This window comes from Macrobrachium rosenbergii, chromosome 54 (assembly GCF_040412425.1).
Source record: "Macrobrachium rosenbergii isolate ZJJX-2024 chromosome 54, ASM4041242v1, whole genome shotgun sequence".
Lineage (NCBI taxonomy): Eukaryota > Metazoa > Arthropoda > Malacostraca > Decapoda > Palaemonidae > Macrobrachium > Macrobrachium rosenbergii.
In genome coordinates, this window is record NC_089794.1 from 26,439,933 (window position 1) to 26,466,005 (window position 26,073).

The following is a 26,073-nucleotide window of genomic DNA, read 5'->3' on the forward strand; positions in this document are numbered from 1 at the left end:
ACACTAGAATTTGAGTGTGAGGTGTTTGTTACATTATTGCCATTGTTACTGACTCTATTTTTTGAACTAGTACTGTAATTTGTTTGCATTAAATATGAAATGATTATGCTGGAAGAACTTACAGTTTGGAAGGCAAGAAACCTAAACTGAAAGGAAGATTTAATACAGTAATAACTTCCTTAGAGCATTCTTAGAAATTTTTGTCCTCTTCCTCCTACCATTTGCAAAAAATCTATTGTTTACTGAAATGTGCTAAGGTAAGTGTGTATGCATGTCTTAACTAGGAGTTTTAGTTTAAAATGGAAATAAAAACAAGCAAAACTCCATTCAGTCTCTTTCCATCTATCGCACTGTCCTTATTATAAAGCTTTTTTTTGTGTCATCTATCATTTGAAACTCATTAATCGTTAGCAAAATGCACTAATGCAAGTACTGTACGTATGTATAAGCTGTACAAAAAGGGGCTAGGCTGTAATATATTACTAGAGGTAATCTTTTGATTTTAAATTAACTAAATGAGTTATCATGGGTAACAATTAACAGTACAGTACTTACAACTGCCTAAATGTAAATGTAAGAGTAAATAGAGAGCACCTTTTACTAACCTCACAACTTCTGTGTGGCCATGCTTAGCTGCTAAATGGAGTGGGTAAAGGCCAGCCTTGTTGGGCACATCTACACTACACCCGAAGGCACAAAGTGTCTGGGCCAATGCTAGGAGCCCCTCTCTTGCAACAATATGTATTGGGGCTTCTCCCATCTATAAAAAGAATAGACAATCATTATATCTTACAAATTTGTCAATGTTACACATGTACTCAGTTATCCATTAACTCATATCCAGGTATTCAGTTAATAACAAATAAAAAATGGTGAAACAAAATCTTACATCATCTGTTATGTCTGTGTTAGCACCAGCATGCAGGAGAATCATGGCAGCCTGGGTGTGGTGGCGAGCCAATGCATGATGTAGTGGCGTGGCTCCATGGCCGTCCTGAGCATCCACGCAGGCTCCAGCTCCAACCAATCCCCGAACACACTCGACATGGCCCCGACCACTAGCTATGTGCAGTGGGGTCTGGATTTCCTGATGAAGAAAATGCAGAATTCAGCAATGTATAAAAGCAGGTCACCCAAACAATGAAGAAAGAACAAAATATGTTCAAGAATTCTTGAAACTTGCTTGCACTAGTTAAAGCATGTTTATAATAGCAGTCAATCAGTAAATTCACCAAGGAACCATAAGAAGTACAAACCACTGCATTATTAGCCTACCACCTTCGTAAAAAGGATAATGCATTGAGAATATTACAACAATATTGTCTTTTTTTTTTTTTCCTGAGGGATGAGAGATTCAGCTCAAGAGAGGTATAGCCTTAAAATCTTTCTCACAGCCAATCTGTAATCATAGTCACTCTGTAGGTGCTTCTGTTCTCCAACTACATTAACTTTGTCATGTTTCTGATTTTTGCTTGATTTGATGAACAAATCCTTTGGATATACAGCGCCATGTTATTCTGTATGTAAAATGGACTTTTCTTTTTTGTAAAAACAAGGTAAGACTTAGTGGTCTGGCTACACTACATTAAAAAAAAAACAATTACATAACATGACAAACTGTCCAGATGTTCTAATTCATTCATTTCACATTTTTCTAATTTCCTTGCAGTGTTGGCATTCTCCTCTTTCCATACTTATTATGCCGTTTTTCCAAGCAGTCTTGATAATTCCTGCATATTTATATCTTTATTGTTTTCTTTTCCAACAAGACTATGACCATTTTACTCCCATTATCTTTTTGTTTTCTAGTAAGGTAATGTTTGTGAGGTACTTTGTAAAAATAGAAGTCATCTCTTTATATATTCTCTAATCTTTTGCTAAACATAGAAGCATCCTAGAGACCTGAAGGACATACCACACTTAAAGTGGATCTCTCACTTTAGAGAACAGTGAAAATACCATTTTTGGTGGATGTTCAGTTGGAAATACTGTACTATACCTTCCTACTGATGTGATAGGCTATATTAAGAAAAATATTTGCATCTATGAAAACAAGAAAATGAGATAAATCCAAGCAGCAGAAAGACTTCTATCTGAGAGAGAGAGAGAGAGAGAGAGAGAGAGAGAGAGAGAGAGAGAGAGAGAGAGAGAGAGAGAGAATTTTACTAAACCTCTGAGCTAAAGATGTTAGCTCTTACTGGGCTAGCACAGAGAGAGAGAGAGAGAGAGAGAGAGAGAGAGAGAGAGAGAGAGAGAGAGAGAGAGAGAGAGAGAGAGAGAGAGAGAGACAGCATGTCAAACTGCTCCTTCAAGACAATCACTAGGGCTCTTAGTAGTGAATGCTGTCTTGCTCTTTGCTCTAATGTTCTGCATATACTAACTATGGGGAAGATATCAGCACTAAGACATCTATATTATTCCATTGAATGCTTCTGCAGCCTAATCTTACCTGACAAAACAACTGTTTGACACAAGAACATCAAATGAAAACCTCAACAAATCTGCAAAAATTACTTGCCAAAGTTACCCCGAAAGCAGAAAGCCAAGGCTTTATTTGGTAAATGACTGCTGTTTAGAGCAAAGTTTGAAAACCAACTGCTAAACAAACCACAAACTTTCCTCCCACTTACCTTATCAGTGAGTTCAGTGTTTGCTGATGCAGAGCAAAGGTGATGGACAATACGTGGGAAGCCGTGCCAAACGGCGATGTGCAGCGCTGTCTCTCCGTGCTAATTCAACAACACGTTCAAACAAACACTCAGTGCAAGAAATATCAAAAGCCACACAACACGTCAGTGCAGTGCAGTTCAGTGATTGATCTTTTACAGGCTAATTCATTTACATGATTCTACTTGATAGGTGATGTATCTAATAGTGGATCATGACTAAATCATAACTGCTATGATGACATGACATGAAAAATAACTGAGTCTCTCTCTTGACTAACAAATATACTAAGATTTACACAGATCAGTTAGGTACAAAATTAAATCATAATATTTTACAAACTAAATTATATGACTGTAAACATTTCAAAGATGGCTAAAAAGCATAACCTAGGAACTCAAAACTCAAAATATAATGAAAGACAGGGACTTACATCATCCTGAAGGTCAATATTCATGTTACAAAGGCACAGGTTTTGAACGACAGTTGTGTGGCCATAACGGCACGCAACGTGAAGACACGATTCTCCGTTCTGAAAAGAAAACGATCGACAAGAACTATGACGCACATTTAATCCGAGGTTCTTGAATTCCTAATCATACTCTGTATTCCTAAATTACTAAGACTTTCCAACTGTTTCATAGACATCAGTTGTTACCTTGAGAATTTATTGACCAACAATTTTCTCCTACAAGGACAACCATTCATATTTGAGTTAATTTTAATAAGAATTTCCAATTGCAGTGAACCCCTCAGATATCGCTGGGGGATATGTCCCACACCCCCTCGCAAATGGCTAAAATCCGCGAATACTTAAAACCCATCTAAAAGCACTTAGAACTGCCCATTTTGATAGTTTAAACACAAAGAAACCCTGTAAAAATGCATAGACCTGAGTATTTTAATAGTTTTATCACAAAAAGTACATTTATTCACGAAAATTATATGAAAATACAGTAATTAGTGAATATTTCTCAGTGAAAAATACCGCGAAAGGGCAAATTTTCCGCAAATAATGGCTAGATATGTTCCACAGAGAAACCCGCGAATGCGTGAGTCCGCGAATCATGAGAACGCGAATACGGGGGGTTTACTGTGTTTCACAGACATCAGTTTTTACCTTGAGAACTAATTGACCAAAAGCTTTTTCCTCTTAGGGCAACCAGTCAGATTTGAGTTAATTTCTCTTACTATAACATCTTTAAAATATAAAGTTATTATACTTAATACCTTTGCTAATATCTATTCGAGCAGCCAACTATACTAGTTTGTATAGTGGTGTATAAATGATGTGTTTACAGCAAACTTTGTATAGTACTGGACCAAAGTTACTATGGAAGCAGTAATTGTGCAACTAGGCACTTGGAAAGGAAACATAAAAGTATGAACTGGGGATATTAAAAATTTGGACAATTCTCAAAAGAGTGCAATAAGAGTCTATATTTTCAATCAGTCTTGTAAATACTATAACTAATATTGGCGATAAAATCCAAAATATCAGTGTAAGTATCTATAAAAAATATACTTATGAAAAGAGAGCTTTTGAGAACCTGCTTGATTCTCCTTATCAAGAGACTGATTAGGAGAATTAGGATAAGCAACTTCTCAAAAGCTCTTGTTTTATATATGTTTTTAATATATAATTACTCTGAGGTAATTGTGGATTTCTTCAACATTTCAGTGACTTGAGATTATGAGATTTTTATAAATTAGTATTTGAAGTACCATCCTTAATCATCAATTTTTGCCACTGTTTGTAAGTAAAAGAGGAAGCATTAATAATAATGTATTCATTACCACAAATACCGTACCTTATTTTGAGCATTAATTTGTGCTCCTTGTTCTATGAGAAAAGCAATGACTTGGGCATGGCCCTGCCTGGCAGCCCAGTGGAGCGGAGTATCCCCCTGGGCATCAGTGGCATCTAGAGCACCGCCTTTCTTTACCAGAAATTTCAGAGCCTCCAGCTGGCCCAGGCCACAGGAAAGATGAACGGCGCTCTCGCCATGCTGAAAACAGAACGTGAAAATTCATTATTTTTGTAAAATTTCTTGCAGTGGATAACTAAAATCTAGTTAAAGTATAGGTTAAACAACAAGGTTCTGTCATTACGTACAAGAGAGCTTGAGTAATACAGACCACAGCAGTCATAAAATGGCTTGAACAACAGGGTTTAGCAGCCACAAAAATCGCTGGATTGACAATGATCATAGCTGTCACATGATGTGTTCAATAACAGAAACAAAATCAAACTTTGGGTTGAATAAGAGAGATCTTGTATGTCACAAAAGAGTTCAAATACAAAGATTTTAGCTATCATACACTGACACAAAATAGACCTCACATCAAGATTCTTACATCAGAAAAATAGCATGACTATCACAAACCTACGTAACACAAAATGGCTTGAATGATGAAATGGATAGTAGTTGAAAAATATTTTGGATAACAACCTCTGATCTTGAGCCAAACAACTGACTTGAAAAACAATACATAAATATATTTAGTTTCGTCATCCTCACACATGTAGCTCTCCTATACACTCAGACATTAATCAATAAATACCTCTTAATATTGCATTCACTTTACTTTAGGAAAAACTTGCAGCCAAGGGGAATGATGTATGATAAGTGCATATAACCTGACCAAGATTCAAAACTATGACTTTTGAGATTGACATTGTTTCTTTCTTGCTCACAAGTCCACAGTGCATAATTGCAAACTTTCAAGAAATGGTGACAGCCCTCATTTCACTATATAGTATCCAATATTAAATCAATAAAACTGAAAAAACAAGATGAAAAACAAATAAAAACATCAAGGAAAAAAATAATTTTTTTTATCCAACTTAAGTATAATCTTAAGGTAGATTTCCTGAAATTCGTCTTTCTCTGAGTAACTGCTTAGGAGGAATAACAGAAGTATGCTCTATTCCAATAAAGAAAAATAAAGAGAGCATAAATCGAAGGGGGAAAATGGGAAGCACTATCACTGACCCATACCTTGTTGGCCATGTTGACATCGATGTTTTGTGCGACACTAAACAGCTTCTCCAATCCGGGCAAGTTGCCCTCTTCCACGGCAGCCACAATTGCAGATAATACAAAACTAGCATCCTGAAAGAAACAGAGAAATCACATTATTTTTGTTGTTGTTTTTATAGTTGGCATGCACACACGCATGCGCACACACACATATATACATATATATACTGTATATATATATATATACAGTATATATATATATATATATATATATATATATATATGTATATATATATACATATATATACTGTATATATATATATATGTATATACATGTGTATATATATACATAATAATAATAATAATAATAATAATAATAATAATAATAATAATAATAATAATAATAATAGTAACGCCTCCAGGCCAGACTTCATCGCCAACCTATTAGGGCAACCCAAAACACTGCTGAATAACCGACTTGACAACTGTATACCCCTGCTTGCAATAATATAATATAATAATAATAATGAATATGCATGTGATTCAATTATAAACTACAGCCACAGAAAATGTTTAAAAGGAAACAACAGACTGAAGTACTTCTGTGTATTTTACACCCTGTACCTTAAAGATGTGTAAAATACATTTAATTGTGTATGTGTGTATGTCCAATACATTCTTCCCTTTCAAAAAAATGTAATACAATCCTCATTCAAAAGATTCTTGTTATCTTCTTATCTATTCAGCTTTATATATTTATTATGAATTATGAATATAACTCTATATTCATATTCCTTTCCAGTCAATTATATTTCAGTCTTATTTTCATCCACAAAGTAACTTTCGATTTTAACATTCCACTTAACATTCCAGATTCTTACATCTTCCAGATTCTCATTCCGTCCAGTCAACAACATTCCAAATGCTTACTCAATTTCGGTGGAAAACGTTCCAAGTCCTTACTTCTTTGCAGTTAATGATATTCCAAATCCTTGTCCCCTCCCGGTTAATTATATTCCAGACTTTGCTCGCTCCCTACAGGTAACATTTCCAGAATTTAAAAATTCGTTGATATTCCAGACTCCACTCAACGATATTCCAGAAACTTCTCCCCCCTTTCTAACGATACAATTCCAGGATTATCATTCCAATCAATAATGTATTAAATTCTTCGTCTCTTCCTGGGAATATCGTTCGTTCCAGGTTCCTGTTCCCGTCCGGTCAATGAGAGAGGAATTTCTTATTCCAGGAAATTCTTCTTCCATCCTATTTCATAACACATAAACATATCTGATTGTTGTTTTCTATGAGATGACAGTATTCCGTATATTTGTTTACTTCCAGTTGATATTCTAGGTACTAATTGCTTTTCATTAGTTAAAAAGATACAAAAAACTAATCAGCCCAAAAAATATAACATTTAAAAAGGCAGTCATATTACAATAACAAAAAGATTTTGCCATCCTCTTAACATGTAATCTCTCTCTCTCTCTCTCTCTCTCTCTCTCTCTCTCTCTCTCTCACAGACCTTTGCAACTTCTGTAATCTCTCTCTCACACGCACACACCTTTGCGGCTTCTGTAATCTATCTCACTCTCTTAGCTTTGCAACTTCTGTAATCTTTCTCTCTCTTACCTTTTCAACTTCTGTAATCTCTCTCTCTCTCTCTCACCCTTGCGACTTCTGTAATCTCTCTCTCTCACACACCTTTGCAACTTCTGTAATCTCTCTCTCTCTCTCATTTTTCCATCTAATGGATAACAAAGCCATATCACGGAGAACGCGACTACAGACACAATTCACGCGTCTATCAAACACAAACCATCAATTCGTTGCCAAGCATTCAGACTTCTTCAAATTTCTAATATCCGAACAGGCGCACAAAAGCATCTATTCAAAATACAATACAGCATTTCTTTCAAATCAAATAATGACCACACATACAACGCGCTAACATACAACTATTCATTCAAAATAAAACACACAACATCCGTTCAACATCAGACAAATACGAAGAAGCATCTATTCAGAACGAAATGCACGGAGCATTCTTTCAAAATCAAACACAAACATAGTATCTATTCAATATATACGCCAGGCGCTGCAGAGGAGAGAGAGAGAGAGAGAGAGAGAGAGAGAGAGAGAGAGAGAGAGAGAGAGATTAGAGAAGAGAGAATATTGTGTGTTGTGAGAGAGAAAGAGAGATTACAGAAGTTGCAAAGGTCTGTGAGAGAGAGAGAGAGAGAGAGAGAGAGAGAGAGAGAGAGAGAGAGAGAGAGAGAGAGAGAGAGAGAGAGAGAGCGCAGGAATAACAAAAGTCCCACAGAAATCGCCTCTTCTGAAGTTACCGACAACAACACGAACGGACAAGAACGATAGCGCACCTGATCAATACATGCTTTACCTGTGAGAGAGAGAGAGAGAGAGAGAGAGAGAGAGAGAGAGAGAGGAGAGAAGAAAAGAGAGAAGAGAGAGAGCGTGGGTGATGAAAACAGCACAGACAAAAATAGAGAATCAGAAAAAAGGAAGGGTGGAGGGGGAACTTTCCTCATATTGTCTTTGAATCGTGGAAGCTATTTTTTCGCTTGTCAGGTTATTATTATTATTATTATTATTATTATTATTATTATTATTATTATTATTATTATTATTATTGTATAGTAAAAATCCCACAATTACATAAATAAACTGTAACACTTACTTTGTGAATTTCTTGGTATTATTATTATTATTATTATTATTATTATTATTATTATTATTATATTATTATTATTATTATTATTATTATTATTATTATTATTATTATTATTATTATTATTTCCCTCTTGATAAAGTTCCTTAAAACTAATTCTCCTCTTGTCACTAAATAACGGATTATTATTATTATTATTATTATTATTATTATTATTATTATTATTATTATTATTATTATTTCCCTCTCGACAAAGTTCCTTAAAGCTAATTCTCTTCTTGTCACTGAATAACTGATTATTATTATTATTATTATTATTATTATTATTATTATTATTATTATTACTATTACTATTATTATTATTATTATTATTATTATTATTATTATTATTATTACTGTATAGTAAAAAGCCCACATTACATAAATAAACCGTAAAACTTACATTGTGAATTATTATTATTATTATTATTGAAAAAAACTGCTTTTTTCAACGGCATTCAGCTTATATAGTCACCCCCCATTCTCCTTATATTCTTTTCTTCGGCAGGATAAAAAGAATATGAGAAGAAGAATAGAGACGACTCTCTATTATCTGAATGCCGTCGAAACAACTGATTTCAATAACGCTGATTCAAAAGAGGGACGCCTTCCAATTATTATTATTATTATTCCTTTCAATTTCCGTGCATTAACGCTACAGCTATAATCCTTCCTTCAATTATTATTATTATTATTATTATTATTTATTATTATTATTATTATTATTACTGCATAGTAAAAATCCCACAATTACGTAAATAAACTGTAACACTTACATTGTGAATTTCTTGGCAGCATTATTATTATTATTATTATTATTATTATTATTATTATTATTATTATTATTATTATTATTATTATTATTGTGTAATAAAAATCCAAAATTATATAGTAAATATATTACTATGTAAAATATGTAAAATATTTTACATATGAAAAATATTTTGCATAGTAATATATTTATTATATATTATAATTGTGGATTTTTATTACACATTGTTTTTCACGAAATTGTGAATCTTCTATTATTATTATTATTATTATTATTATTATTATTATTATTATTATTATTATTATTATTATTATTCAGGCTTTCAATTTTCGAGATTTTACGTTAAAACAATAATCACCCCTTCAGTCTTTATTATTATTATTATTATTATTATTATTATTATTATTATTATTATTATTATTATTTATGATAATAAAACGATAATGTTCAACCAACGAGCAGACAAAAATATTCGTACTGTTTCTGACATCCGGCGACCGAGGAAAAAAAAAAATGTCCGCACAAACAAATCCACAGACACACGCAACTAGCCTTGAGAGAGAGAGAGAGAGAGAGAGAGAGAGAGAGAGAGAGAGAGAGAGAGAGAGAGATTCCACTCTCAACAGATATTGTTTAGACCTTTTCAAAACTCACGAAATATAAATACTCCTTTATACCAAGTCACAGAGAGAGAGAGAGAGAGAGAGAGAGAGAGAGAGAGAGAGAGAGAGAGAGAGAGAGAGAGAGAGAGAGAGAGAGAGAATTATTTATGTAACACATTGCAAAGATTTACAAGCAAACCTCCTCAGGTCTTGGACGTAATTAAAGGAGATGAACCCATGGCAAAAATCGCTGGGTAGGCAAATGACCGTCAAGGAAATATGCTGACCTTCAAAGAGAGAGAGAGAGAGAGAGAGAGAGAGAGAGAGAGAGAGAGAGAGAGAGAGAGAGAGAGAGAGAGAGAGAGAGTACAAGACATATATGTATATATATATATATATATATATATATATATATAGATATAGAGAGATATATAGAGATATATATATAGAGAGATATAGAGAGAGAGAGAGAGAGAGAGAGAGAGAGAGTTACACTAACTGAAAACAACAAATAACAGAGTACAAATTAACAAATAACTAGGTCACGTAATATCAACCTGTTAAGAAATAGTTAGAAAATAACGTATTTTCAGTCCAATTCTTTCACAGTCAAGTTTTACCAAACACCCACTTGCTACTTTCTAACAATCCTAAACTCATTCAACATCCTCTGCAACTTTTCTTCACTATCACCGCATAAAAGTAAAATAACAGCTGCTTATCAAAATCCCAAACTTTACAATCATTATCATCATTATCATTATTCAGAAGATGAACCCTATTCTTATGGAACAAGCCCACCACAGGAGCCACTGATTGCAATTCAACCTTCCAAAGAATATTAAGGTGTTCATTTTGAAAGGTAAATATTAGAAAGGTAAAAATAACAGATTATTCATAAGTAAATAGATAAAAATGTAAATTATCAAAATGCAATGAGAATTCTTTTAGGGTAGTAATGCACTGCATCTCTGCTTGAACTTTTGAGATTCCAACTGCACAACAAACTCAGGGAGACTGTTCCACAGTCCAAGAGTGTGAGGAACAAAGGACCTCTGGAAGCTAACATCTAATGTGGCTATATTAGTCGACTCTTTTCTGAACTGTTTTGTCAACCAAACATTACAAATTTTCCGGCTGACTGTATCTCAGAGCACAGTGGTGAATATATTAGATTTGGTTAGGTTAAGTTGAGCAACTTTGCAGACATTCCCTTTAATCGCTTCTGCTGTTCCTCCTTCCCTCGCTGACACAGCTGGCCCCGAAATATTCAAGGGCATAAACAGCTCCACCTTCCGTCTATCGTGAAGAGTGAATATAAAAGTGTAATGTTTGTTGACATTTCCACAAAGGTTAATTAGTTTTGTATTTAGCCTTCGAAATTCGCGTAGTTTCATAATAACTAAAATAACTTTCAGGCAACTGTGCTAAGTTCAACAAACAGCGAATCCGAAGTCTCGCATCTAATTATCAAGTTTTTAATTGGTTATAATTTAATGCATACGATCTAACTGTATCAATTAGCATTTTGGGAGAGCTAGAAGAATGTTTGGGGAATTTTAACTTGCCTATATATCAGTGACCCAGATTTCAATTCAGACGTCAGGAAGGATGTTCTCTTTTTGTGTTTCTTATTTTCATTACCATTCAAATATAAATCGTAAAATATTTTCCTCTTTATCGTATGGACATTCTATTCAGTAAAATCTTGCTAAGTTGACACAATTTTCAGCTTATTCTGCGTTTATGCTAAACAAGTTGATGACACTTTTAATCTCTGCTAAGCATATGCTAATTAACTCACATTTCATATACATATCATAACTTAAGGTCTACCATCATTCTACAGCAATGACCCACAACTTATTGAAAGAAACCTCCCACCAACACGAACGACGGAAAATAAAATCCAAAATCCAAAATCCACTCGCAAAAGAGAAAACAAATCACGACCATCCGGAATAAATTCGAGAGAAGATCAAGAACATCTGGAAAAATTCAAGGGACATTCACGACCATCCAGAAAAATTCAAGAGAAAATCACGACCATCGGAAACATTCAGGAGAAAATCAAGAACATCAGGAAATTCATGACAATCTAGAAAGATTCAAGAGAAAGAAAATCCCGACCATCCAGAAAATCCAAGAGAAATTCACGACCATCTAGAAAGATTCGAGAGACAACAAATCACGACCATCCAGAAAAATTCAAGAGAAATTCACGACCATCTAGAAAGATTCAAGAGAAAACAAATCACGACCATCCGGAAAAATCCAAGAGAAATTCACGACCATCTAGACATTCTAGAGAGATTCAAGAGAAAACAAATCACGACCATCCGGAAAAATTCAAGAGAAATTCACGACCATCTAAAGAGATTCAAGAGAAAACAAATCACGACCATCTGGAGAAATTCACGACCACCTAGAAAGATTCAAGAGAAAACAAATCACGACCATCTGGAAAAATTCAAGAGAAAATCACGACCATCTAGAAAGATTCAAGAGAAAACAAATCACGACCATCTGGAAAAATCCAAGAGAAATTCACGACCATCTCGAAAGGTTCAAGAGAAAACAAATCACGACCATCCGGAAAAATTCAAGAGAAATTCACGACCATCTAGAAAGATTCAAGAGACAACAAATCACGACCATCCGGAAAAATTCAAGAAAAATTCACGACCATCTAGAAAAATTCAAGAGAAATTCACGACCATCTAGAAAGATTCAAGAGAAAACAAATCACGACCATCCGGAAAACTCCAAGAGAAATTCACGACCATCTAGAATGATTCAAGAGAAAGGAAATCACGACCATCCGGAAAAATCCAAGAGTAATTCACGACCATCCGGAAACATTCAAGAGAGAATATCATCATCATCATCGCCGCAGGAGGAGGCCCCACCAGCCTTTTGCACAGAGCCGCATCCATCGTTAAAGCCCTTAAAGGGAGATGGACTCGAAGCCACGGTCGCCAGACACTGGGAGAGAAACGAGACGAGGAACTATTTAAGGATGCTGTCGGGAGGAGGAGGAGGAGGAGGAGGAGGAGGAGGAGGAGGAGGAGGAGGAGGAGGAGGAGGACGAGGAGGTAAGCAGGCAGAATTTAAAGAGGACTATTTTAGGATTCGGGGAACTTGGCGATAAAACTAAAGGGACCGTTTTAAGGAAGCGTTATAGAGTTCAGCGTAGAAAATTAAGTTTACTTTGGAGGGGAAAATTATTTGTAGAGCAAACCCATCTCTTGATATAACAATCGCTAGAGGCCTTACGTGGTAATTAATGAAAGAATTTTAATTTTTTTTTTCTCTTTTTTTTGAGCTGGCGGTAAATATCCGCAGTCGACATCATCAAGACTAACTGCGATTGGCTGAGGTTCATTCTCAGCAGCCATCATTGTTTACAATGACATTAACTCAGGGTATTCCAATACATGACAGCTAAATGATTCTTCAGTTGTAAATGATTCTTCTGTTGTATATATGTATATATATATATATATATATATATATATATATATATATATATATATATATATATATATATATATATATATATATATATATATATATATATAATATATATATATATATATATATATATATATATATATATATATATATATATATATATTCTCTTTTCTATATACTTCTCTTTCAACACGTTCATGATATTTTGCCTATTTATTAAGAAGAATAATGTCAAGACGTTCATCATCAATATTAATTTTCCATCCACAAAAAAGAAAGACAATAAAATGGCATTATGTCTCCGTACAAACTGACCTTTCATTTAAAATATTCTCGTAATAAAATGGAAAAGTTAAACTACAAAACAAGCAGCTGACACAATAACTATTAATTGTAATAAAACTGCGATTAATTTAGGAAGTTACAAGGCAGTCTTCAGCAGGAAGAGATAATTGCACAAGAAAATCGGAAACAAACGAAATGAGAAATTATTATTTACAGCAGAAACAACAGCAAACAAGTAAAAAATGCGCCGAAGTTTCTTCGTCGCAATCGAGTTTTCTGTACAGCATATAATGCTGTACGAAAATCTCAGCCACAGCCCATGAAACTCTCGGCCGCGGTCCATGAAACTTTCTGCCACGGCCCGGTGGTGGCCTGTGTCTTTGGCATCTATAGCGGTGCCAGACGCACGACTATGGCTAACTTTAACCTTAAATGAAATTAAAACTACTGAGGCTAAAGGGCTTGATGATTGGAGAGTGGATGATCAACATACCAATTTGCAGCCCTCTAGCCTCAGCAGTTTTTAAGATCTGAGGGCGGACTGACAAAGCCATCTCAATAGTTTTCTTTTACAGAGAACTAAAATTGGAGTTCCATCAAATCGTGCATGTTCGTTTTATTATACGTATTGTTTATACCATCGCAATTAATTTCCTTAATTATTTAACTAGTCTTTCTTTCACACTCATCAATTTTACTTCATTTTTTTATAAATGGGTAAAATAATCTGATGGCCTTTTGTGTATATGTTTTTAACAATGGTAATGCATATCTTACCTGTTTATTTATTCACTAGCAACTGAAATAAAACCTTAAGAGACGATTTCAACTAAAAAAAAACAAATGATAACAGTAATTCTTCAAACCTAAATAAATCAGAGAGAGAGAGAGAGAGAGAGAGAGAGAGAGAGAGAGAGAGAGAGAGAGAGAGAATTAACAAGACACATTACTAAACAAACAAACTACCTATCATAAAAAAATCAATACCGAAAGCAGCAATTCTTCCAACCTATATAAAAAAAAAAAAAAGGGGGAAGAACCATTTCCCATCAAAGCATACAGAAGCCAGACCAGACGAGACGATGGCGACCAGGCCCCACAAAATATTTAGCTGGTGACATTTATGGCCTCCCGGTCTCCTCCTGGAATCGGGAGGGAGGGAGGGAGAGAGGAACAACCATGCGTCATGGAGAGGCTGCCTAGAGTAGAGGCCGGATGGCGAGTCATGAGTCATTCTCTTCTGAATCGCTTCGCATCCGAACACTCGTGGATTCGAATGACTCACCGTTCGAGTCGCGGTTCGTTGAGTCATTCCCAGTCGGAATGATCGTCAGTGTGGATCGCTAGGTGTTCGAGTTGCAACACTTACGAATCATGTTGCGACACTTTTGAGTCACTCGGTGTCTGTAGTATATATATAGGAGATTTGAGTCGTTCTACTCCCAAATGAATGACTTTTTGAGTCACTCAGCATCCGAGTTATGGCACACTTGAACTGACCCGCATCTGAATCGAAACACTTTTGAATCACTCATTTGACCTGACCAGCACCTGAATCGAAACACTTTTGAATCACTCATTAGACATCACACATTTGAACTGACCAGCACCTGAATCGAAACACTTTTGAATCACTCATTTGAACTGACCAGCACCTGAATCTAAACTTTTGAATCACTCATTTGAACTGACCAGCACCTGAATCTAAACTTTTGAATCACTCATTTGAACTGACCACCACCTGAATCGAAACACTTTTGAATCACTCAATAGACATCACTCATTTGAACTGACCACCACCTGAATCGAAACACTTTTGAATCACTCAATAGACATCACTCATTTGAGCTCACCAGCACCTGAATCGAAACAATTCTGAATCGCTCACTAGACATCACTCATTTGAAGCTGACAGCACCTGAATCGAAACACTGTTGAATCACCCATTGGAACTGACCTGGTTCATCTGAATCAAAACACTTCTGAATCACTCATTTGAACTGAAACCGAAACACTGTTGAACTGCTCTAAACTTGAATCAACACCTTCCTGAGCCCCTCAGCTTCTAAGCCTTGTAAAACTGATTCACTTTCTATCAAAAATTGACACTTTTGAATCCTTCGGCAACCGAATAATCACCACACACGAATCCCTCCACATCCTAATCAGGAAACTAGAATCATTTACCAACCGAATGATCAGACGTTTGAACTGACCAACGAATTAATCACTTATCGACAACTTTGAATCAATTCAGTTATAAGTCTTTCTAATCTGAACCACTGTTGACTCCAAACCAATGATTTTGAATCACTCGGCATATAAGCTACCACGTTCGAATCTTCGGGCAACCGAATCATAACACTTTTGAATAACTCGGGAACTGAATTTTCCTAGAAATGAATCGCTTTGCATCTGAATCAGCAGCTTTGAATCATACAGAACCTGACTCATTGCACATAAGGACCGTTATACACCCGAATCACAACACGCTTGAATCAGAATCACAATGCTTTTGAATAATTCAGCAACTGCATTATCCAAGAAATGAATCGCTTCGACATGATTCACAAATCACAAGTTTTGAATCACTCAGAACGTGACTTACGATACATATGGTTCATTACACACACCAATAAAAAACTTTTGAATCGCCGAATATACGAATCATCACGTATGCAAACAGGTAGTCAGCAACCGAATCACAACATTTGCGAATCGTTCTGGATCTGAACAATTTTGAATCACCGAATTTATGAATCATCACGTACAAAAAGGTTCAGGACCCGAATGACCACAATTATAAATCATTCTAGATATGAATCACTTTAGAATCACCGAATATACGAATCATCACACAAGCAAAATGGCAGTCAGCATCCGAATCACAACACTTCCGAATCGTTCTGGATCTGAACATTTTTGAGTCACTGAATGTATGAATCATCCAGTAAGGAAGCAGTTCAGGACCAGAAACACAACACTTATGAATCATTCTATATCCGAATCACTTTCGAATCACCGAATACACGAATCATCACGCATGCGTCAAGGTAGTCACCATCCGAATCACAACCCTTTAGAATCACTCCGGACCTGAATCACTTCAAAACTCCGTCAATCCACAAAGCTCTTCAAGATATTCGCTCTGATCATGACGTCATCGTAACCTGGAGTCATTCCCACAACAGCACCAAACGAGTCACTCACGTAGCTACTGTAACCTAATAACAACATTCACACATCCAAACAACCGCTGCTTAATACGGCAACACGAGCGTTCCGGTGGAAGTAACGCGAGATTAAGAGAAGTAAAAAGGAGCAAGGAGCACCAGACCGTGGCCCCGTGCCGTAGAAAATGAGAGAGAGAGAGAGAGAGAGAGAGAGAGAGAGAGAGAGAGAGAGAGAGAGAGAGAGAGCGGTGACGATCTGTTTGACGGAACACGAGAATGAAAGAAACCACCGGAGCTCGAAGTCTTAACTCTCTCTCTCTCTCTCTCTCTCTCTCTCTCTCTCTCTCTCTCTCTCTCTCTCTCTCTCTCTACGGTATATGTGACGTATAACGGGAGAGAGTATCAGGCATCAGTAGCGTCGCAGAATGAAAGGTCAACGACCCATAGGAAAAAAGAGGAAGGAGGGAAGAGATGGAAAAGTTACTTTGATTATCTTGGGCCAAAGTGGTGTCGGTAACATCAAAGGTTATTGGCCCAGCTAATTGGGGAAGGGCCCGGGTGGGGGGCAGAGGAGGTAGAAGGACAGCTACTATTTTAACATTCAAGTAAAGAAAATTTCGTTTCTTTCTTTAATCTAATTCATATATATATATATATATATATATATATATATATATATATATATATGTCCTGTAATATCAATTCACTCTACCTCCAGAGTAATATATTTTCATATATGTTACCTTTTTACTTGATAATAAATTAGATTCAAAAATCAAAAAAGACGGACGGAGAATCAGGACAAACACACTAACCAGTCGGCCGACTGGTTGTGTGTCACTTCTGATTCTCCGTCCGTCGCTGGTCTGATCCCACGGGATATATATATATCAACTAAAAATTCCCCTATATATATAAAATATATTACTTCCGAGTATATTGATATTAAATTGTATTTCTGATTGTATATGAATCATGATGTGATAAATAGTCATATATATATATATATATATATATATATATATATATATATATATATATTAATTTAAAAAAATTATATATAACAATGATAATTCTTTAAGATTATGTTTCTAGCTACTTTAAACTTTCAGCTAAACTTTCAGATAACACTAATTACAATTTAAAGTTTCAAAACAATGCCGATATTAATTTAAAGTTTCAGACAATACTCATTTCAGTTTGAAGTTTCAGGTTATCAAAATGTTAATCAGAAGTTTCCTAAAGTACAAATACCAATTTAAAGTTAATAATAATAATAATAATAATAATAATAATAATAATAATAATAATAATAATAATAATAATAATACAATAGATTATGTATTTGTGTGATAATTTTTACCTTAAATTTTTTTTCACATTAATTGTTTTAACTAAAAATTATTACAATCTCTCCTATTAATAAATATATACTTGTATCCTGTTTAAAAAATTACGTGACATCTCTTGTTAATTAAACAATATTCCAAAGTTAAAAATATTTTGTCCGATGTTTTTTGGTATTAAAATATCACTAAAAAAAAGATGATAATAATAATAATAATAATAATAATAATAATAATAATAATAATAATAATACTCGTCAAATCAGATATAATGAAACTTCATCAAAACAAACGTTAAAAATACAATTGAACAAATAAAAAATGCGCCGAAGTTTCTTCAACGCAATCGAGTTTTCTGTACAGCGTATAATCAAGGCCACCGAAAATAGATCTATCTTTCGGTGGTCTCGGTATAATGCTGTATGAACCGCCACCCATGAAACTTTAATCACGGCCCGGTGGTGGCCTGTCCTATATCACTGCCAGAAGCACGATGATGGCTAAATTTAAACTTAAATAAAATAAAAACTACTGAGGCTAGAGGGCTGCAATTTGGAATGTTTGATGATTGGAGGGTGGATGACCAACATACTAATTTGCAGCCCTCTAGCCTCGGTAGTTTTTAAGATCTGAGGACGGATAGAAGAAGTGCGGACGGACATACAAAGCCGGCACAATAATTTTCTTTCACAGAAAACTAAAAACTTCCTGCAAAATTCAACGAAGGCTTAATTACCATTATTATTTATGTAATTATTTACATATTCACGCCCCAAAATAAACAACAACTGATTCTGCGTCGCAGAGCCTTTTAAATCACTTCTGTTTCAGGCGCTAAATGAAGCTAATTAGTTCGTCCCATTAAGAGAGGTTATTTAATAGACAGTAATCTGATGTGATGATGGAAAGGTTAGCAAAGGTTAGCATCGACTTTCTCTCTCTCTCTCTCTCTCTCTCTCTCTCTCTCTCTCTCTCTCAAAATTAAAACTAATTTGACAATGACAGCCACAGCTTGAAACAAACCACACTCTCTCTCTCTCTCTCTCTCTCTCTCTCTCTCTCTCTCTCTCTCTCTCTCTCTCTCTCTCTCTCTCTCTCTCTCTCTCTCTCAAATTAAAACTAATTTGACAATGACAGCCACAGCTTGAAACAAACCCCACCTCTCTCTCTCTCTCTCTCTCTCTCTCTCTCTCTCTCTCTCTCTCTCTCTCTCTCTCTCTCTCTCTCTCAAAATTAAAACTAATTTGACAATGACAGCCACAGCTTGAAACAAACCCCACTCACCTCTCTCTCTCTCTCTCTCTCTCTCTCTCTCTCTTTCACACAAACACACACACATACACACACATTCAATTTATTAAGAATCTGTGAGACCACATACATATATAAAGCGTATTCGTTACCAGAACTTTTTGCATACAAAAACCTATCATCTGAGAGTGTATTAACACATTTGTATGTAAATCTATAATTTTACACAAACACATAAACTCATTAAAATTAAAGTTTGTCAGACCACACATATACAATAAGCCTATTCGTTACCAGTATACATGTAAAAAAATAAAACTATCATTTGAGAGTACATTACAATTCTTGTAAAATGAAACTATTTTCCCAACAACGACAGCCACAGCCTGAAACAAACCCCACTCCCCTCTCTCTCTCTCTCTCTCTCTCTCTCTCTCTCTCCTCTCTCCACAAACACTCACACACACACACACACACACACACACACACAAGCACAAACAAACGCGCCTCTCCTAAATGAAAGCAGTGACCAACAACGAGCGGCGACTATATGTAAATTTCTGATCAATTTCGGCTGGAAATGAATTCGGGGAACACACTTCTCATCATTGGAGGGACGCTGTGTGCCATTTTCCAATGCAGATTGGAGCAACAAACACCAATTTTTCAACAGGTAAATCGAGAATACTTTATTTTGGTGTATTTTACTCTGTGGGAGGTTTATATGGCAACAGAACAGAATATAGAATTTAGGCCACAGGGCCAAGCGCTGGGACCTACAAGGTCATTCAGCGATGGAAGGGAAACTGGAAGTAAACAAGTAAAAAAATGCGCTGAAGTTTCTTCGACGCAATCGAGTTTTCTGTATAGCCTATAATCAAGGCCACCGAAAATAGATCTATCTTTCTGTGTCTCTGTATAATGCTGTATGACCCGCGGCCCATAAAACTTTAACCACGGCCCGGTAGTGGCCTAACTTATATCGTTGCCAGAAGCACGATTATAGCTAACTTTAACCTTAAATACAATAAAATCTACTGAGGCTAGAGGGCTACAATTTGGTAAGGTTGATGATTGGAGGGTGGATGATCAACATACCAATTTACAGCCCTCTAATCTCAGTAGTTTTTAAGATCTGCGGGCGGACAGACAAAGCCGGCACAATAGTTTTCTTTTACAGTAAACTAAAAAGCATATTGCATACACATGATCATTTAGATGTACAGCCTTAACTTTTCCCTATATTTACACCGTTGAATCAAATCCCGAATTTTTCATTGCATCTGATTACTGGCGTCACAGTTTAAAAAACCTAGCCCACTTAATTTTTAAAGTCTTATACATTCCAAATCTTAACCGTTGATTTTAATGATCAGCTATGCCCCTTAGATTGAGGAAGTTGCGAAATCTTGAACTTTTTATTGAAGGATAATTAAAGTCGAATAATTATGGATAATCAGAGGTTATAATAATGGAAAGTCCATATATATATAATATATTAAATATGATTTATATATATATATATATATATATATATATATATATATATATATATATATATATATATATATATATATATATATAAATATATAGTTATATAGTTATATATATATATATATATATATATATATATATATATATATATATATATATATATAATACACATACACGTGATTATGCAAGCGAACAAATAACAGCCTATAACCCCACCCCCAAAACTAATAACCAAGTAAACACCAACACGAACAGCTTAGATATTAAACCAACGGGGGAAGGCCATTACCATTCCCCAGCCCAGGTCCTCCTCAAACACCCATTCGCATAAAATACGTTTTCATTTGGAGGCTGAGAAAGGCCCACTTAGCATTCTGCGCCAGGAGCTTGTTTTGAATATTGGCGAGATAAGGCCGTGGACTAATTTGCTGGAAGAGAGAGAGAGAGAGAGAGAGAGAGAGAGAGAGAAGAGAGAGAGAGAGAAGAGAAGAATTCATATGTTGGCTGAGATAGACTGAGATAATGGAAGTGTTAGACTGTGTGTGTATGTGTGTTTGTGTGAGAGAGAGATTAAGAGAAAAGTAGTGTTAGACTGTTTGAGAGAGAGAGAGAGAGAGAGAGAGAGAGAGAGAGAGAGAGAGAGAGAATTCAAATGTTGGTCGAGAATGATTAAGAGAAAACAAGTGTTAGACTGTTTGAGAGAGAGAGAGAGAGAGAGAGAGAGAGAGAGAGAGAGAGAGAGAGAGAGAGGAATTCACATGTTGGGTTGAAACAGATGATGAGAAAGGAATTGTTAGACAGAGAGAGAGAGAGAGAGAGAGAGAGAGAGAGAGAGAGAGAGAGAGAGAGAGAGAGAGAGAGAGAGGAATTCACATGTTGGGTTGAAACAGATTATGAGAAAGGAATCGAGAGAGAGAGAGAGAGAGAGAGAGAGAGAGAGTTGGGCCAGTAACCGAGGAATTCCATAATGTTAACTGGAGAATCGATACAACACATTTCCACGCAGGAGTAATATTGCGGATGGCTGATAGCAAAGGCCTGTGTAAATATGATCGACTTTGCTACAGTTATTGGGACGCGCGCACACACACAGTAACGCAAGCAGAGAGAGAGAGAGAGAGAGAGAGAGAGAGAGAGAGAGAGAGAGAGAGAGAGAGAGAGAGAGGGTATATTCATACGTTGGGTTGAGATATATAAGGAATAATTAAAAGCTGGACTGTGTGTGTGAGAGAGAGAGAGAGAGAGAGAGAGAGAGAGAGAGAGAGAGAGAGAGAGAGAGTTTCTACTTATTGCATGCACAGCAATCACGAAAAATGACAGTAGATTTTCAAGTTGAGTAGCATATTAAATCATGCGTTCGTGCGTATGTGAGCGTAAATCCTCGACTTTTTTTTTATTTATGAGCGCGCGTTCTCTGTCTTAGGTACCGAGTGTTTCATGTGTATGTATGTATGTATGTGTGTATGTGTATTTATGTACGTATATGACAACAATTCATCATTAACTGTCTGTACTTATTTAACTTTATTTGAATGCGTACGTATGTTCATGAGTTACATATAATACTTTCAATGGGAATTTTATTCATATACGTGTATGTGAATGTATATGTATGTATTTATGTATGTATATGTCGAAAATTGACCGTTTACTGTGTATGTACTTATTTAACTTTTTTATTTGTGTATACATGTTGATGTGTTACAATAATAATGTAAATGGGAATGTTGTTTACATATGTGTATATATGTTTATGTATGTACGTATTTATGTATATCGACCATTTACCGTTAACTGTATATTATTATACATCTGCATTTGTATGTGTATACATGTCGACGAGTTACAGAGGATATTGTAAAGGGGATTCTTGTACAGATGTGAGTATGTGTATGTATATATGCATGTATGTATGCATGTATATATGCATGTATGTATGCCGACAATTCGCCGTTAACTGTTTATACTTATATAACTTTATTTGTATATGTACGCATATAAATAAGTTAAAGATAACATTGTAAATGCTAATTTTATGTTTATATGTGTACGTATGTACGTACGTATGTATGTAAGTACGTATGCACGTATGTCGACAATTTACCTTTGAATGTGCCTGTACTTTAGTAACCATTTATATGTGTATGCATGTCGGTAACTTACAGATAACATTGTGAATGCGCATTTTGTGTGTATATGCTTATGTCAATGCACTTTACTGTCTAAGTTTGTCAAGTGTATGTGTGTATTCATCTCCGTGTTTGCAAGAGCGTGTTTTAATCCTGATGTATTCATGATAAGCTTGTGATGTATGTTTGTTTTTCCACATGAGTGTTCTGCCTTGCATTCAAGTTGCTAGGAGGTGTTTGTGATCCTGTGTTATAGAGTTTTTCTTTGATTTGCAAATGTCTTTTGGTGGATATTTTAAAAATAGATTCAGTTTTATACGTATTTTCGAGTTTCCTGAAGTTTTTGAAAAATATTTTATATGTGTACAGCGTAAAAACATTTTTAAAAATTCATATGTATATGTATATATATACACACATGTATAATATATATATATATATATATATATATATATATATATATATATATATATATATACTGCATGCTGAAGACTTTAGATCCACGACTACAAGCTAAGTCAACTCCCCCCCCTCCCCGTACGATCGACCTCGGGCTTGACTGCAATTTAAAAATTAATTATCGTACCACGAAACTTGGGCTATAAATCCAAGCACTTGGGTACTTTCATCCAACCCACCCCTTGAGACAGAAAATAAATGAGATGACGCAAGGACTGGGATCGATAAGGTCACTCAGCGCTGAAACGGAAATAGAGAGTAGAAAGGTTTGAAAGGTGTAACAATTGTTAGGAGAGGGTGAAAAGGAGGTAAAGTAAAAGGAATGAAAGGGGTCGCAGTTAGGGGCCGAAGGGACGCTGCAAAGAACTTCAAGCAACGCCTACAGTGCACAGAGCCAGGCGCACTGACGGCATTACCCCCTTAAGAGGCTATATTCGATGAATGTCTTGCCATGAAGTAGTCATTCCTGATCTGCTATATATACCCAATTACCCCGAAGACACATCATTAAACAAAACACAGGGTAAAGCAACGCCCCACGGGGGCCAAGGGACACCCGGGTGCAAATTTCATCTGGCCAAGAGGTCACGGGAATACACTCAGGTATATTCCATGAGGGAGGGAACCTGAGGGCCATAACTTGACCTCTTCTGACCTCTTGCGCTGACCCTCTGACCTATCACGAAGAAGCAACGCAGACTTGAGATGGTTACATATGCAAGAAGGGTCTACATCTACATGTTAATTCAACTCTGAGACAACAGGGAAATACTGACTACAGATACAGTGATATCAGTGCTGGTATATACACATTCTCTCTCTCTCTCTCTCTCTCTCTCTCTCTCTCTCTCTGTATATGCATATATGTTACAGGGAAAATTCACGAAATCCCCAGTGAATCTGTGAAATGAACAATTGGCTTAAGAACATTTGATCTCCAACGGCTAGTACTAAACACGGCGAAACAGTGATTCATCTCTGTTTCGCTGTTTCGCCTGTGTTTAGTATTTTAGTACTAGCCACTGGGCGGTCAAATGGGTTTTGCCGTGTTTAGTACTAGCCACTTGGGGTCAAATGTGTTTCGCCTAGTACTAGCCACTTGGGGTCAAATGTGTTTCGCCATGTTAAGTATTAGCCTGGGGGGGGTCAAATGTTTCGAAGTGTTTAGTACTAGTGACTGGTGGGTCAAATGTGTTTTGCCATGTTTAGTACTAGCCTCTGGGGGGATCAAATGCACTTAGGGACATTTGATACCCCAGAGGCTAGTACTAAGCATGGCGAAATACATTTGACCATCCAGGGACTAGTACTAGACACGGCAAAACAAGTGTAGATGAATCACTGTTTCGCCATGTTCAGTACTAGCCATCGGGGATCAAATGTTCCTAAGCGAATTGGTCGTTTCATGTATTCCCTGTAACAAATGTAACTATATATATATATATATATATATATATATATATATATATATATATATATATATATATATATATATATATAATGTGTGTATATATATGAATATATTTGTATATATACAAACATATATCTTATTCATATATATATATATATATATATATATATATATATATATATATATATATATATATATATATATATATATATATATATGTTTGTGTGTGTAGATAGAGATAGATAGAAATATAGATTTAACCTCCCTCCAACAGCAGATCTTAAACGCATGACAAAAAAATGAATCTGAAGTAAAAATTCTTCCTCAAAAATACTGAAACGTATTCATTTGAGAATGCGTGACCTAACTACTTGCAGCTGCCTCTTTTATACTTACAAAAAAAAAAAAAAAAAAAGACAAGTCATGTCATTTCTTTTCCTCAGTATTGACGGCTGTAAGAGTATAGTGAGGGTATCAGAGTAGAACGGTGCCAGTGGGCTGGAACGCATCATTCATGCGAACTTTGTCATGGCACGTTTTAGATTGCGAAACGTTTGACACACATGTATGTATGTATGTATGTATGTATGTATGTATGTATGTATGTATGTATGTATGTATATATATATAGATATAAATTTCTGACTCACATCAGGATCGAACCCAGGTCTTTCAATTGACGGACCTGGGTTCGATCCTGATGTGAGTCAGAAATTTATTTCTATTCTACACGTGATTGTGTGTTGATTCTCTCTCTCTCTCTCTCTCTCTCTCTCTCTCTCTCTATCTCTCTCTCTCTCTATCTATATATATATATATATATATATATATATATATATATATATATATATATATATATATATAATATATATATATATATATATATATATATATATATATATATATGTATATATTATATATAACATATATAATTATATAATATATATGTGTATATATACATATACATATATGTATATATATATATATATATATATATATATATATATATATAATTTTAAAAGCACTAGGAAAGACTTTTACAACTGGGCCACATCGCCTATCTTTAAATGCCAGTTCTGAAGATTGAATCTATACAAAAAAGTACAAGTCAAATATAATTTTAAATATTGTACAAGAGTAGGAACAGAGAAAATCCCCAAACTAAAACAGTCTTAATCATTAACTACGTTAATTCACAAGAAAATATCAAAATTATACTTAATATTTCTATTTAGTGTCCCTGATAAGAAAGTCAGTTTCAAAGGGGGGGATCAGTTATAATTTAGACAAGTGAA

General features: G+C 35.2%; 1 protein-coding gene across 2 annotated transcripts in view; it reads right to left on the reverse strand.

Annotated features, from left to right (window-relative positions):
• The window catches only part of LOC136834897 (death-associated protein kinase 1-like), a 172,980-nt gene that overhangs the window by 25,476 nt on the left and 121,431 nt on the right, over nucleotides 1–26,073 (reverse strand). For both annotated transcript variants that reach the window (XM_067097716.1, XM_067097717.1), the window contains 6 exons: nucleotides 5,670–5,783; nucleotides 4,479–4,676; nucleotides 3,101–3,199; nucleotides 2,631–2,729; nucleotides 890–1,087; nucleotides 606–760 (listed from right to left, as the gene is read on the reverse strand). In XM_067097716.1, the coding sequence (XP_066953817.1) occupies nucleotides 606–760; nucleotides 890–1,087; nucleotides 2,631–2,729; nucleotides 3,101–3,199; nucleotides 4,479–4,676; nucleotides 5,670–5,783 (863 nt within the window). The remainder of the gene's footprint in view (nucleotides 1–605; nucleotides 761–889; nucleotides 1,088–2,630; nucleotides 2,730–3,100; nucleotides 3,200–4,478; nucleotides 4,677–5,669; nucleotides 5,784–26,073) is intronic.